The sequence below is a fragment of the Macrosteles quadrilineatus genome, unplaced genomic scaffold, assembly GCF_028750875.1.
Source record: "Macrosteles quadrilineatus isolate MER2022 unplaced genomic scaffold, UCM_ALF_1.0 Scaffold_12__1_contigs__length_5162894, whole genome shotgun sequence".
NCBI lineage: Eukaryota > Metazoa > Arthropoda > Insecta > Hemiptera > Cicadellidae > Macrosteles > Macrosteles quadrilineatus.
In genome coordinates, this window is record NW_026542605.1 from 4,967,107 (window position 1) to 4,984,066 (window position 16,960).

Genomic DNA, 16,960 nt, shown 5'->3' on the forward strand with positions numbered 1-16,960 from the left:
TCAGTATTATGAGTTGGCTCAAGAACATCAAAGTGTCCACTACTGAGATTACCAGAGAACAGTATATGATACTCAGTTGCTGTTCCCTCAACACCAAAGCTCTGCAGTAAATGACCATCATGGTATACTCTGAATACGCAGTGAAAGAATTCAGATGCGGCAATCAACTCACATGCTGATCCGTAAGTCGATGGTGTCAGCATCTCATGGCGGTAGTGTTCAGGGGAGATATAATTATTCCCTTTAATATCATGTGTTAAAATTTGGAATTTTGCCCAATTGGTAGAGACATAGTTAACTATTTTCTCTCTTACGTAATCGGTGTATAAATTATTTCCATAAACCGAGTAGCATATGGAATGAAAGAGGCAGGAACCATCTGGAGGCATGTGAATAACTTTAAACTTCAAGTGTTTTTTTCCAAATATTGTCAATTTTGTATCCATGTCAAAAAAATAAAAATAAATTAAAAGAAACCAATACAAATAAGGTACTTACGTATTAAACGGAGGCCACATTTTGTCAGCGCGCTGCGGCGGTTATGTTAGGTTGGGTTATCATAATAGAAAGTATAACTCGTCTGGTATCGATTCATAACGAAGCGAGGAAAGTCCTACGGTCCTACACACATAATATTTACGATAACCCAACCTAACATAACCGCCGCAGCGCGCTGACAAAATGTGGCCTCCGTTTAATACGTAAGTACCAAAAATAAAACTGTTAACAAATAAGAAATTAATAAAACACTGAAATTGTGTGAAGTTAAATTTTAACCTGTCACACCACTGCACAAAATAAAGATCATAAATATAAACAAAACAAAGATTAATTTATTATTTGTTTACAATTTTATTTTAACAGATGTTTACATTAAGGACAGTTTCTTCTTCTGTGTTAAAGTAAAAGGTCTACAGTTTCTATAGTCAATGATTTTGACAGCTGGGTTCCTACTGTAGGCTACTGTATAAAGATCATTGACTATAGAAACTGTAGACCTTTTACTTTAACATAATGATGTTTAAAAAATAATAGTGCTGCACCCTGTTGGTAATCCCTGTAACTTTAATGCTATTGAACATCATAGAACAGAACCAACTTGTTTAATTGAAACAGCTGTTAAGATTCATTAATTCCTTTTAAATATGAAAAATCATAAGGTTAACATGGGAAACTCCAGAGCCACTGGGGCGGAGCCCTAAAGCCCGATCAGAATAAAAACCACTTAGTTTTCCTATTTAATGCCCAAAGAATCAGTGTACCGAATTTCAGCCTCCTAGGTAAATGGGAAGTGGGAGAATTAGTGATGAGTGAGTGAGTGAGTGAGTGAGTGAGTGAGTCAGTCAGTGAGGGCTTTGCCTTTTATATATTTAGATATTCAACCAGATTTACATAATTTGATGCTTTGGTTATGTCAACAGTAATACATAAAATATTTACAAAATTCCTTATAGGCCTAACAAGCACAACTTCACGTTACATTCTTTCCAATGACACGAAAAACATGACAATCGGTACAGTAGTTTCGGAGTTTCGGAGGAGTAATTGTCACAAAAAATCTGCTTGCGTATTAAATAATTATTATATATATATATATATATATATATATATACGTCTGTGAACGCGAAAACGTGAATAATTTTTGTCCGATTTTGATGAAATTTGATTTGAAGGTGTAAGGCGGGATAAACTTGAATGAGTTCACGAACCAGCATGATCGGAGCATGGGAACGGGGTTTTACGGGGGTTTTTATGGGGTACCTTCAAAACACAAAATTTCCCAATTTCGCTTTAGACCTTTTTAAATAGCTTAAATCCAAATAATTTAGTATTCCAAAGTGTTTTTGTACCGTATATTGGTAACGGAGAAAATTCAAAAAATTGTAAATTTTAAATTCCGATGTTATTCTTATGATGAATATTGTAAAATGTTGTAGTTTGCTTGTTTATGGATATATTTCGATCAAACTTGGCAAATTTATTTATTTTATACTAAGCTATTATTATTTTACTAAAAAACACATTTCATTAGTTTCCTTGTAGCAGCAAACCTAGGTATTTATTAAACCTAATGTTAAATCTATATATTAATACGCAAGCAGTTTTCTTTCCACAGTCATAACTCAATAACGGCTTGATGGATTTTAAAGTTTAAGGTGTAAAATTAATGGTATTTTCACGTAGATGTGCAAATACGTCTCAGAATAATTAGAAAGGGCACCACTAAAGTACACTTAAGGGCTAAAGTTTGTAAGGCGGCGCTATTTGTTGACATTTGATCAAACTCATTTCCATTTGTTTACTAATGGACGTAGTTTGAAATAGGTTTGAAGGGTAACCACAGACTGCAGGTCTTAAAACTCCAGAGCAAAGCTGGAATTTATATTTTGTTTCAATCTGTTAACTAAGTCTGGTTCATAATGAAGAGTTTCCTGTCAATACTAGACAACAAAGTGTTTAAGAATAAATATTTAGTAAATATTTCATTCTTTTTGTATATGGTTAACTTGATTTTCCTTACGTCGTATAATACTGATTATCATGTAGTTACAGTTCGATGTGATGAAGTGAATGTTTAAAAGTGATTATTCACAGGGCGGTTATCCGTTACATTACCAGATTATCATGTAATTTACAATGTGTATCAAAACGCCAATTCCTTTATAGTGTTTTTTTGTTGTTTGGTTAACTTTTTTATTTCATTTCAATCTAAAATAAATGCCGCCAGTACGACGAAGTACTGTGAGTGGCTGGAGGGAACGCGAACATGATTGCTTGCATCAACCTCTCAATTGCACATTTTATGGGTACATAGTGGTAGTACCGTTGTGATAGTCCAATCTCGGACAAATGAACGTTAAATGTTTACATTGTAGTGGCTTACATATTTTTAAGCTTAAAAATACTGGCCGAGACAGTTAAGTTTTTACTCTTTGTTGCCATAAATGAAAGGTTCGTTTACCTCATTTGTGCAATTCACCATACCTTCAGGTTCTTATTGGAAACTCCCAATCTGAAAATAGGACTGTGAGACTTATATCCAGAAATTATTTGGATAAAGTTCGTCAATTCTGTCTTTACCATGGTCAGCTCCGAAGCTCATTAAGATGAGAAAGTTCCACAGGGGATCTACAATTTTAAGATCCGTGACACGTTTTACCACCGAGTGGGTCCTCTAATTCCTCAAGAAGGTGATGATCCTGAATTTGCACAGATATATAAGTAAGTAGGACAATGTACTAGAACACAAAGGAGAATTAAGCACAATTCAAACAAAAAATCCAATGAAAAAATATGCGGGAAATAGGGTTACAATGCCAACCCATTTGCAAATCTTTGAAGACTGTGGCAGACATTATGTAGGGACGAGAGCTCCGAGGAGTCAAGTGAGATTCTTATGTACATAATAAGAGACAGAAGAAGTGTCTTACAATGGTGCTACCTGTGTCGCGGCAATTTTTAAAGCTGAAAACAAAGCACCACCTGGCCAAATAAATAGTATAGTTTTTTTTCCAACACTAATCTATATATTATACGCAAGCAGTTTTCTTTTCACAGTCATAACTCGATAACGGCTTGACGTATTTTAACGTTTGATGTGTCAAACTAAAGGCATTTTCACGTAGATGTGCAAATACGTCTCAGAATATTAAGAAAGGGCGGCACTTAAGTACAGTCAAGGGCTAAAGTTTGGGAACGGCGGCGCTATCTGTTGACATTAGATCAAACCATCAAACTCAATTACCTTTGTTTACAACTAAATATATGGACGTAGTTTGAAATAGTTTTTAAGTTTAACCACAGACTGCAGGACTTATTACTTCCAGAGCAAAGCCGGAATTGTATATTTTTATTTAAACATCTGTTAACTAAGTCTGGCTCATAAATAAAGAGTTTCCTAGCAAGACCTAACGACAAAGTATTATATAGCCGTTATTTTAAAACGAATGACAGTCATTATTTCCGATGACTTTAAAAGAGTCGACTCAAAGATTATGGAGATACTGAAGATGTACATAGTTCGATTTAATCAAAATGTATTTTAATATATTATTATTTTTCAAAAGCTTTTTAGTGTTTTTTTAGTGTTTTCTACAAATGTTTCCCACTCATAGCCGCATTAGGATGTCCATAACAAGGATTATAAATAATAAAAAGAATTATTTCCACTTTTAGCGAATTTCCCATATAGGGAATAAGCTATTACCGTAGTACTCATGGTAAGACCTGGACCCGGGACCGAGGCCAAAAACACCATCCGTTCAAATTCATATATATATATATATATATATATATATATATATATATTTATATATGTGTCCGTTAGCGCGATAACTCGAACAAAACTCATCCGATTTTGATGAAATTTGGTACAAACATGTAAACTAACGTTTATTCGAACGAGTTCGCGAACCAGCATGATCGGACTATGGGAACAGGTGTTTATGGGGGGTTTTATGGGGTAAAAATTGGTTTTTCCCATTTTTAACCCTAAAAACTTAAAATTTAACATTTTCTTTCCAAACCATTTTGTAGAGCTTAAAAAAACAAATAATTTAGTGTGTTGAAGCGTTGTTATGCGCCTAATGGTTACGGAGAAAATTCCAAAAAACTGTATATTTAAAATTCCCATGTTATTCTTATGGAGAATAAATAAACTGTTGTAGTTTGCTTGTTTATGAATATATTTTGATGAAATTTGGAAAATGCATTCATTTCATTCTAAACTATTAACATTTTACAAAAAAAAACACATTTTACCCTCCCTGTTGCAGCAAACCTAAGTACTCGTTAAATTAATGTTATTTAAATAGGGAATAAATGTGATATTTTTAAGGAGACATTTTTGTATAAATCCAATCAAGCAAATGGAAATTCGCTTAGTCTGCAGGTTTGCTGCGGCGGGGGTATTTTTACTTGGTAATCCTACTAATATTATAAATGTGAAAGTTTGTGTGTTTGTTTGTATGGATGTATGTATGGATGTATGTTTGTGACAAGTGAACGCGAAAAATACTGGTCGGATTGGGCTGAAATTTGGCATGATGATAGCTCACATTCCCGATTAACATATAGGCATATTCGATGGTTATATGCACAAACATTGTATGTCCAATTTTTTTCACTTTTGACATTTTTACATATTTGGAAAGCTGTAGTCTTCATCTTTCAGATCACACATATTGTATGTCCATATTACAATAGGAAAAATTAATATAAATTCTCAAAAAAAAAGTGTTCACTTTGGTATGGTGTAATTTTATCCTGCACACTTGTAGCATGTCCAATGATTGCAGTACCAGCTGAACAGAGAAAACTCCTTTAGAGCACAGATATAGTATCTTTGGACTTGCAATGATTGTGCATGAAAATACAAGGCCTAATATCTCTGGTATTTGTTTTTCATCTTGTAGTATGTCCAAAAATCTGATGATCTCAAGTGCACTCTTATAGTATGTCCACATTTTATTTTACAATTAGGTTAGGTTTAGGACATACGGCATCTGTGCACAACAGAACATAACACCAAAAAAGAATCCGTGAATTGGCTAAAGGTAAAGTGGTCCGGGTTTCAAAAAGCAAACCCCTTTGAAATTCTATACAAGTACGAACTTAACAAGGAAATATAGTTTTTGACTCTTGATGTACGAATGGATTCCGACACCATTTGTCTGGGAACAACAACTTCTCAGTCCGAAGTACACCGAGCCTATTCCGGTTTCCAGCGCCAAGAAAAAGGATGTGATGTACCTACTTAAAGCGGGTGTAATCCCAGAAGCATTCACGCATTTTGTCACTGAAATCCCTAGTTTGGGATCGGCAAAAGATATTGTACTTTACGTCATAGAGGAAGAAGAAGGAAACAAGCCTCTCACTGAAGTTACCAAAAAGAAAGAAGGAAGACGCAGTAGAAGAGATGTTATAGGGCAAGAAACCAGAAAAAGAAGTAATGTAAAGAGACCAAGAAAACCAAGGAGGCTAAAAAAACACAGAAAATAAAAGAAATTAAAACTTCATAAGAAAATAAAGTAATGTGTCTAAAGGACCTCACTGTTGAATAAACCCCATAAAGACTGACTCAACATAATACAGTTTGTACTGTTTTTTTTTTTTTTTTTTTTTTTTTTTTTTTTTTTTTTTTTTTTTAAAAAGAGGTTGGCGGCCTCTTTTAACCTTGCATCTGCCCGTCCACATAGACTAAGCGCCCGTGCGTGGATCGTTTACAGCAAAGCAAGGAGTGAGCCGGTACAGTACAAAGGTGAACTGTACTGATAAAATGTTATCGGCAGTGACCAGGATCCGAACCCACGACATCGCTGCCTTGGGCCCGAAGTCCGCGACGCTACCGACTGAGCCACCGACTCACTAATTAAACTGTATTGGTACCATTTTACAAAAGGCACTACCTGATTTATTTCGTGCTTTGTTTAATGTTTCGTTTAGGCCTATTTGTGTTTGAGTTTCTAATAGCTGGTAGGCCAAGCAATTTTATTTTTTAAATGTTAAAAATAAAAGATAAAAGTAGTCTACAATGTAAGACAATAACAGTCATGGGCGCCCGCAGGATTTGGAACAGAGGGGTGCAAAATATAGGTCCAACGAACCTCCAGGGGTTCGGGGCCTTCCCCGGGAAAAAATCTGAAAATATAGTGTTTTAAAACATATTTTTACGCTATTTTGTAACACATAAAACCAAAACAAAATAGTACATTGGGCATCAAGGACGGTCACCTGAGGGAGTAATAGTTTTTTATGCCAACATTAAAAATTAACCAATTATAAAGAAAAAAAAATATTGTTGAATAAAGCCTAGATAACAGCCAAGAAAGTTGATGTTTTGTTTTCTGAATAGTTTTGTTAAAGTATGAAAGTATACAAAGTATAAAAGATTTTTACATCTGTGAGTCAGTGAAAAACTAAAAAAACTAAAAAAAAAAAACTAAAACTTAAAACTACTGGTTTGATTTAAACATCAATTTAAAACATTTTTTAGACATGACCATTTTGAACATACTTTTATAAATTCCTCAAAACCCAAGTGATCACAGAAGATTATGTGTTATTTATTTCAAATTTTTTTAGCCAGGGGTGCCCATCATAACAGTTGTTTAAAGTTTTCATTCCTTACTAAAACCATCTAGGGGCAGTTTTTGTATTGCACACTCGTAGCATGTCCATAAATCTGCGCGTTCATAAGTGCACACATATAGTATGTCCAACATGGTTTGATTTACAAATTATTTGTAAAAATGTGGCTTGAACAAAGATAAAACTATTTATGTAGATGCATTTTTAATAAATGTGGCCAATAAAATTTATTCATTTAAAAAATTTAACAGTTTTAGTTTAAGTTTCCCCCATAATACAAACTTTGTTTTTGCGGTTTCCGAAAGTTTACGAAAATGGACATACAACTATTGTGCTTATAACCATCGATATTCTTATTTCAAAAATCCTTTCGGGCTCCGCCCCAGTGGTTCTGGAGTTTCCCATGTAAACCTTATGAGAAATGGAATTATTGAATCTTAACAGCTGTTTCAATTAAACAAGTTGGTTCTGTTCTATGATGTTCAATAGCTTAAGTTACAAGGATTACCAACAGGGTGCAGCACTATTATTTCTTTTACATTTATGACAACAGCTAATTTGCAACCAAAAGGTGAGTGAGCGTAGCGAACGAACTTCAACCTGGAGGCGAGTTAGCGTAGCGAACGAGCTAACCTGAAGGCAAGTGAGCGCAGCGAACGAGCTCCAACCTAATGTTGAGTGAGCGTAGCGAACAAACTTCAACCAGGACGTGATTGAGCCATGCGAACGAGATAATCTTGAAAATTAAGAAGTTAAACGGAGCAAAGCCCGCGGGTTACAGCTAGTGTTCTATAAATTTCCTATGTTTCCATAGTTAGCAAATCGGCTCTTTCAATGATATAATCGGCATAGGGTTAATTTTAATTTTTTTGTATATTAAATTGACCAGGCTTTCTCGCTTTTTTCCATTGTAATATTTACGAAAACACAAATCCAAATAGTAAACATTTCACTTCAACCAAGTCTTTTGTAACACAGTGACTTTTCCTTAGATTGCAACAATAGTATATTTCGTACCTAGGGCCGAAAATGAGGTTTGCCGGCTCGAGATAGATTTAAGTTCGAGACGAAGTCAAGTTAGTCAACACAACTACAACTTTAAGTTTATCTAAAGAAATAATTTGAGGAATCAGCAAAAATGAATATAAATAGTTGCTAGGCAACGGTGACAATAACACAATTCTAATGCAATGCTATGGATTTTGATTGTGTATTTAAAATGCAATCATGTTTTAAGTGAGTAAGCGGACAGCTGATTTTGCAGCCCCGGGCTGTAAAACCTGCTCGGTCCCCAAATTACGATGACAGCTGGCATGGCCAGCAAAACGTAACTTTCAGCCACCAATTAACGTATGTAATACAGCCAAAAACATCATAGTGTTGTGAAAAAATATTAACAGCTTATTTAATTATTCAGCTGATCATAATGTAAACATTCACACATTTTCACGTAGCGTATTAATAATATAGATATATGCTATCTGACATTTGATACTAGTTTGATTTTTAGTGTATACTAAAAATCCTTATGTTGACCAAAGGATAATTCAAGATTCGATCCTTAACCCTCCATTTTTGGAACACCCTGTGATTGGATCTTACTTTTTACAAATTGCATTAACATTTTCAAAATCTGTTTAAAACTCTATGAGGGGTTCTGTTCACAAACTAACCCCTTCCAAATTAATTATGTACATAGGCTAGATAACACTGATAATTATGAATTATATGTACGAATTATAGTAAAAAGATGAAACTTACTTTAAAAATACTAGCTATTGGCAAGCTACATTTTAGTTGGATTTATTATTTAGTAAATAGCCTAACTATAACTACATTTATAATTAAACTTTTCCTTAACTATGTTAAACACACGTATTTGGTTCTGGTATTTTTGGGAGGGATACCTGAAGTGGGGAAGTCTAAGCTATTTAAAAAAAAAAATACTTCCCGCTATAAATACAGTTGTATTCTACGAATTAATAGTCTCCAAATTACAGACGAATTCCATTATTAATCAATACTCTGAAAATAGTGGATACTATACTTAGAATTATTATGTTCTCTTGCAAACTTTTAAGTTCTACGTATTAAATATTCTGCGAACGACAGGTAGATTTAAATGTGTAACTTTTCAAAACAATGGGCAACCGTTCATTTAATAAACTTAACTACTTCAATGTCAATTTAGTTATTTAAAATCAGCAGTGTGAAATCATGAAATAAAGTGAATGTGACACTGTTGCTTGTTTCCCGTCAACGCAAACGTAAACAGTGTGAACTATTTTCCGTTTATTTCTGAAGAAACTAACCAACCAACATTTACTTTCTAAACTATTTTTACGGGAAAGAGTCATTCCCCAATATCAAATCAGGAATATTCTCAATGCGTTTATTTAACCATAAAATCCAGATAATCTTTTTAAATGGATATTAAATACAACATTTATTGGTCAATGTTTAAAATTTTAGAATTAGGAAATTAATGTGAAAATATGTTTGTCAAGTGTGTACTGTATTATGATGTTGCGTGGTTAAAGCATGCTCATATTACGAGTTGATTCCTTACTTAATTATTTACTTATATTACTATAAACATTTTATTTCATTTCCACGTGTTTCAAATACATTTTGTACGTTGACGGAAAAAAACTATATGTAACTACCAGAGTATCCGTCCTTCGTACGGGGTTGGCATATAAGTATAAAATGCTTATTGCAGTAAAGTTATACTCGAGCTTTGCGTTTGCAATGGGGGAGGACACAGTTTGATAAAATTTGCTTACTTAAATTTACAGTATACTATAGTATTACACATCTACGATAGCCATAATGTTCTACCACTTCACCTAAACAATAGACAAAAAAATTAAAATAAATTTGTAAATTATCACAAATTATTCATGAAATTAAAAACAAACATAACTGTTAACAATCCTACTTATACAGTTCTCATTGCGTATCACAGTTGTTCGTTGCTGCTTAGTTCAATAGCTGTTTTTATTCATGACAAAAATAATAGTGCTGCAGCCTGTTGGTAAATCTTATAACTTTTTAATGCTTTTGCATATCATAGAACCAACTTTGTTAGTTGTAACAGCTGACTAAATTCTTTAATTCCCTTTAAATATGAATACTCATAAGGTTAACATGGGGAAATACAGAGCCACTGGGGCGGAGCCCGAAAGGGTTTTCGAAATAAGAATATGCATAAATGTTATTCGGGAATGTGAGCTATTATCATGTCAATTTCAGCCAATTCCGTCCAGTAGTTAATGCGTGATTGAACTTCAGACAAACAAACAAACAAACAAACACACAAAATTTCACATTTATAATATTACTGTAGTAAGATTTATACATTTGATGTATAAAATTAACGGGAAATGTCTAGAGAAAGCACAATATCGAAGTGCTAATTTGTATTTATCTTAATATCGACAAAATTTGCGTAATAATACAAAATCCTTCCCATTCATGCAAGTTAAAATCCTTCACATTCACGAGAGTTCAGTCGAGCGGTGGTAATATGGGACAGACTCCACCCTTTTGAACAATAGCTGGCTCGAGTCACGAGCCCAAGCCCTTCAGCAGGTATACCGGGGGTGATCATGGCAGGGGGGACCTTTCTGGGGTGTGCATTTTGAAAACGATCGCGGGTAACGTATCCGGTTAACATATATTGTAATTAGAAAATCTGGTAATTGTATATGATAAGTGGATAGAATTATCTAATTAATACGCAAACTCTAAAATAAATCGTCATATCGACGAGTGCATGCTGCAACTGAAATTGAGTGTCCGCGGCCGGAAACATAACCCCCGGTCTCTGACGTCAATATGACGTAGGGGGGTGATGTTTCCGGGGGCGACCTTTCCGCGTCCCCGATTACCCTGATCACAGAAAACATACTACTCCTTGTGAAGGCAAATTGTATGGAAAAGTTAACCTTGAATCAAAGATCCTTGCTATCTGGGAGGTTTTCTTTGTAGTTCCAGGGGACGTTCACATGAAAATTAAAAAATTCTTAAAAGGTGAAATTTATACGTGATAATCACGTTTTTAATTTAACTAATTTTTCACTTTTACGTAATTTCCACGTGAAAAGAATATTTGTTTTTTCACTTTTACATTTTCACTATTTTTTGTTGTTTTCACATTTTGTGCTATCTGGGCTCTCTCACACGAGCGCATATAATGGAAATGGAGCTGTGAATTGTATTGCAATGGCAACGGGACTCACGGTCTTGACGGAGAACTTCATCGACAGCTGCTTCGGAGGCTAGTGCCACTTCAGCAAACTGTTGGTCGTCCATGAAATCTGCCCCTGGCTGGTTGGGCGGAACAGCTGGTTGTGGCTGAAAGTGGACAACATTTGGATTACACATTTGCATTGAATCTCAAACTAATAAAACTCCCTTCCTAGTACTAGATCCAGAAGAGTGGGTCTGTGGTCGTCAGGGAGCACCAGTCATGTCAACATACATCCTTCTAATGAGATCATATGAGAAGTAGTGACTGGATTGATTTGCGTAATCCCAACATCGGTTAAATTCTGATATTTGGGATGGTGAACATTTGCATCTCGACAACAACTCTTGGCCAACGCGAAGGGGTACACCGTTTACCAGAAAGAAGGTGGCTACTACATTTTGAATTTTGTGATCAATGTTAGAAAGACTATGATAGGAGAGTGCATTAGCAATATGCTGGGGCCAAAATTCATAAGGTGAAGGGAGGTATTCTTGAATAAATTCAATTACTTGTTGATCGAGAGTAGTTCTGACCTGCAAACATACATCATGCAAATATTTACAAAGTAACAATTAAATAGGCTATTTCCACAGTAGGCCTAAAAAAGTTAACGCAATTATAAGTTAGAAGCCTATAAATATTTGTTAGTGAGAAAATATAATATGCAACTGTGAGGTCAACTATTGGACATTAATGAATAGGCTATACAATGATACTAGAAAATAATAGGCTTGACAAGGTAATTTGTTACCTAATGGAGATTAAAAGGAGATTTAAACCAGTGTGATACATCTGGGAAACATGTAATAGACTGGGATAAGAGTAATAGCCTACAGTTGGCAGAAGTAAATAGGTTGGATATATAACATAACCAAAATTTAGTGGGTTTAGGCCTATAAGTAATTAGGCAATTTAGGGTATGCTAATGATTGTTGTAATACATTATTTCATTAGAGAAATCCATGTGATTCCATTTATAGCAGAGTGAGAGTCGTGTACAATACAAATGGTGTATAACTTACTAGGCTACACTCTAACGAAACTTATGGTTGTGATATGATACTGACGGTAGGGCAATCGATATCAGTTATATAATTATGTTTCTATTGCACTGGACCCTGGACCTATTACTATAGCGTTTAGTTTGAAGGTAAACATTTGAGCCTACAAGTAAGGTAGATATATTGGGCTATGAAATGTGTAACATGAATTTTTATTCTTATAGTTTATTGTTGTTTAGATGATATAGTACGTTTAGATCAATCTATTTGATTTCGTATAAGGAAATTGTTCCCCTATCTGACTTTGCTTCCCAGAGAGCACACTTTCTCCTCAGGATATCCCACGGATATTGCGACAGGATATGCAAGATATCCCATAGTAGTCCTATGGTCAACCTGGGATATCCCAGGATATCCACAGGAATGCGTAATGTCCCCGCCCGGGGATGTCCTAAGGATAAGCTCACAGCATATCCGTGGGACATCCGAGGTCATCCCAGGGTAGTCCTCAGGACATTCTCAGGACATATGGGACTACTATGGGATGTCCCTGGGATAAAGTGTGGTCTGGGCCTGAACATAAAAAACGCAAAATAATATAGTATGAAAAACTTAATTATCAGTTGAGTAAATTGATTGAATAGTTGATAAACACAAATTTTGAAGAAAAAAACGAAAAAAGTTTTTGGCCCAGACGGGTCTCGAATCTGGTGCGTTCGCGTTATGAGCGTTACCTTACCTCCTGAGCTATCTGCGCTTGTTGATTATGAGTGTTTTCAAGTGGTCAAAGAGTAGTCGACAGTTGCAATGGTCGCAATGAATACTTGAAATATTTTTGATACTTCAGTAGATTCCGTTAATCTGTTTAGGCCTCAAGTAGTTGAATTTTTTTCTGGTAGTTAGAGAGGATACTGGTATTTGAATATAGATTATTTGATAACTATTAGATTAGCACTGTTATAATAATTGATTGTTATATGATTAAAATTAGTTTTAGATAATTTTATTAATTTAAAGTTAGAATTAAATACACGTTTCACACAACTATGATAGAACTCTAGTTTTCCTGAACTCAGTGGTAGTAATATGTCAGTAAAGTAAAGTCAGCCCTTTGCTAGCCACAGTATTAACAAGACATATTTTCAATTTTTGGGAAACCTTAAACTTTTAAAACAAATTATAAAACCTCAACACCTTAATGCGTGGGAATCTTATTTTATAGAAAAAAAACAGACCAAAATTATTTGTTAAGCAATGAAGACGGCCCAATTATAAACTTGGAATTACTGAAAATAATTACATCAAGAACAACACTGTAAAATATCCAAAATTCAAAAGATTAATTTTTCTAATATTATTTTTTATTTTTAAAATAGGCTATCCTTTAAATCATCTGTTTTAACTTTGTTTAAAATGAATTTATTAAGTAAATATTTACTTTTTGTACTAGTGTAAACACAGCCTGAAGATGGAAACCTAGTTTCTGAAAGCGCTAGTGAATAAAACAAATCTATATATGTAATACGTGAAGCCGTTTTTTGTTAACGCAACTCCTCCCTTATTTGTGGACCAATTTCAACGTTTGAGGTGTCAAAAGATTCGTCTCAACATGTAGTTTTGCAATAAGGTTTTAGAATTCTAAAATTCCTGCCCTTAAGAGCGTGAGGTCCACTCAAAGGTCGGGTTTTCCCCATAAGAAATACATAGAACAAATAAAAAAAAAAACCAGCTGTTTATAAGAAGCTGTAGCTTTTTGGGAGTAAATATTGATGTTTGTAATATTTAGTAGGTTAAGACCAAGTTAAACAGTTCAAATCAGTTTTGTTGGAAGAACAGAAAATGCCTCAAGTTCAAAGAAGAAATATTGAACACGGTAGTAGGACACAATTGATAATAAGATATTTTGTGCGTATGAGGAGAGTAGAAAAAGAGAGGTGTGGTCTAACAGATACCCATCCAGATACACATTCACTTTGTGAGAAGAATAATATTTGCCAGTTCTGCTATGCAACTTACTTTGGAAGTGAAAAAATATACGAAGCTCATAGTGTTGTCACGGTGGGAAAGAAACTTGCCTAAATGTCAGATCAAATGAATGCATGCAAGAAATGTTTACTTCAGACACTGACAGATCGAGATATTTCAAAACATTTTGTTAAAATTACGTTAACCAACTTTCAATGGGTTTGCTGCTTTAGCCTATTCAAAGCAGGCTGTCCAGTTGTTATGGCAATTGTTATGGCTGTCCAGTTGGTAGCCCCGAGTTTGTGGGTAAAAAAGGAGCACATGAAATGGTTACTCTACGGAGAAAATTCGTTTGATCGGGGGATGTCTCAAATCAAAGGAATAAAATGGCCCAACTTTAGTTACTTAAGAAAGGTTATCATTACGGCAACAGTTTTCTTCGATAATTCTCAATGCTGGAAAAACTTTGTTGCAACATATTAACTCGAATTGAGGCAGATCGTTTAGCATTCATTAGAAGTTACCAGTTAAAATCGAGAGCAGAAATGATGTAGGTGAACCTTGGTGACGCCATTAGAGATATTTAAAATTAGTTTCTAACAAGTTTTCAAATAACTCTAAGATGTAACTAAAGTTACTAGAATTTAAGCGTAAGGTTTTCCTTGGCGTTATGTTTCATAGTAGGCGGCTCATTGAGCCGCACGGGATCCCTAGTTATTATATATTGGCCTTGTTGAACATTTAAATTTAGATATACATTTCATCAGTGGTAGGTAGTAGTTTTTTTCTTCAGTTTGTTACCGGGACATTACAGGATACCCAGTGGATTTTGTACATGTCCCGGGATGTCATGGGACATTCTGGGATATCCTATGGCATTCGTACATATCCCGGGACTTTACAGGATATCCTGAGGTTAACTTACAAATCCCGGGACATTACGGTATATTGTAGGATATCCTGTGGATTTCGTACTCGTCCCGGGATTTTGCGGGATATCTTGAGGCTAGCGTACATATCCCGAGACATTCTCAGGACATATGGGACTACTATGGGATGTCCCTGGGATGAAGTGTGCTGTCTGGGTTAGCCATAGTAGTAGGCCTAGAGGTATGAGAACTTGTAACTGTGAATGTGTTGTAAAAAGTAATATATTCTCTTATTGCTATGAGTGCATTGTATACTATTGGAGCGAGAAAACAATAACCTAACTGTAATTGATTAGGCACGATCCTAATACAAAGTAGCCTACTTACGCTAGGATTGTGATTTTGTTCCTGGTCCTAGGGTATTTAACCTAAATATAACGCAATGAGAAATATGTGCAATACAATTTGTATTTAAGTGATTATAACAGACCTTATGTTTGTGATAGCCTAATGACTGTACGCTAATTGTTTGTAGGTCATGAGGATGAAAATGGCATGGCCTTATGGTAATATCCTGTTGAAGGCTTGTACACATATGAGCCTTTTATCTGCATATACATATAGGCCTATGAAAAAGTATTCCTTATTGTTATATTTCAATCATTTACTTTTCTGTAGTATAGATCTATTTGTATTTTCATCTTAACTGGTTGATTTCATCTTAACAGGAAATTGTTCACCCATGTGATTTGGCTGAGCCATAGTATTCATTAGTAACTTTGAAAGTATTGTACTGTGATATATTTCTGTTACAATTCTATACTATGAATTAAGTTATGGGCTGATTTAGTTGTAAATATATACTGAATCTTTCGTTATGAGTCTTTGAAATCATCGTTTATAAGGACCTACTACAGCTAATGCAATGGACGAGGCTGATGTTAAGTAGAGTGTTACTTACATTTGAAGTTGACATAAATTCACTAGATGCACTGGTGCTAGCTTTAATTTAAGAAGTTAAATTTGGAATTGGTTTAGAACTTAGGTGTAGACGGGCCGAATAATGTAAAATTTGAAAAAGAATTAAAAAGTTGAAATATCAGATCAAACAGACGTTGAACTCTTCAACTAAAATTGCTAGACCCATTTGTAATTCTATGTAACAATGTATCACACCTTTTATAACTTCGCAAGACAAAGACACAGGGTTGGGGAATAAAAAGTCATCGCAATAGATAATTATGTATCAGCATAATATTAGCATAATTTAAGCATTGTTTATTTATACACAGATGAAGATTTTATTGTATATACAGGTTTTTTTCACGAATTGATTGGTTTAAATTTAATTATTGTATTGTAATAGATGTTGACTTGTAAATAAAGAATCGTTTAAAGCACCATTAACTACCTATTACATTTTCATATATAACGGTGTTATATTAATTGTCGTTAAGGTAAATTTATTTGGTCACATATGAAATATGAAATAGGGTGTAAGATATTATAACAACAATAAAGAGAAAGTGGAACGAGGGGAGATAAGGATAAGGGGAGGGCACGCGACTAACAAAGGTGACAGTTAATTGAAGGGCGGCACCCTGCTGGAAACCTGTCACAACTAAATGAGTTGTGGGCCACCGGCAAAAAGGACCACCTGGGTCTAAGGCCCCTATTAGCCGTGAGCAACATGTGGCGCAGCTAGTGGAGCCGCCGGTGTCGGACGTGTAGAGGTCCAAGTCCAAGTGTATATGATTGTGGCGACTAGCGCCACGTCTGGG

General features: G+C 34.8%; 1 protein-coding gene across 1 annotated transcript in view; it reads right to left on the minus strand.

The window, feature by feature from the left end:
- LOC129004898 (uncharacterized) overlaps positions 1-16,237 on the minus strand; it is a 46,874-nt gene extending 30,637 nt beyond the window's left edge. Inside the window, exons 1-2 of the mRNA XM_054433592.1 lie at positions 16,141-16,237; positions 11,334-11,448 (exon numbers count right to left, since the gene is read on the minus strand). Coding sequence (XP_054289567.1) covers positions 11,334-11,448; positions 16,141-16,155 — 130 coding nt within the window. The 5' untranslated portion in view covers positions 16,156-16,237. The remainder of the gene's footprint in view (positions 1-11,333; positions 11,449-16,140) is intronic.
- Positions 16,238-16,960: the final 723 nt, after the last annotated feature.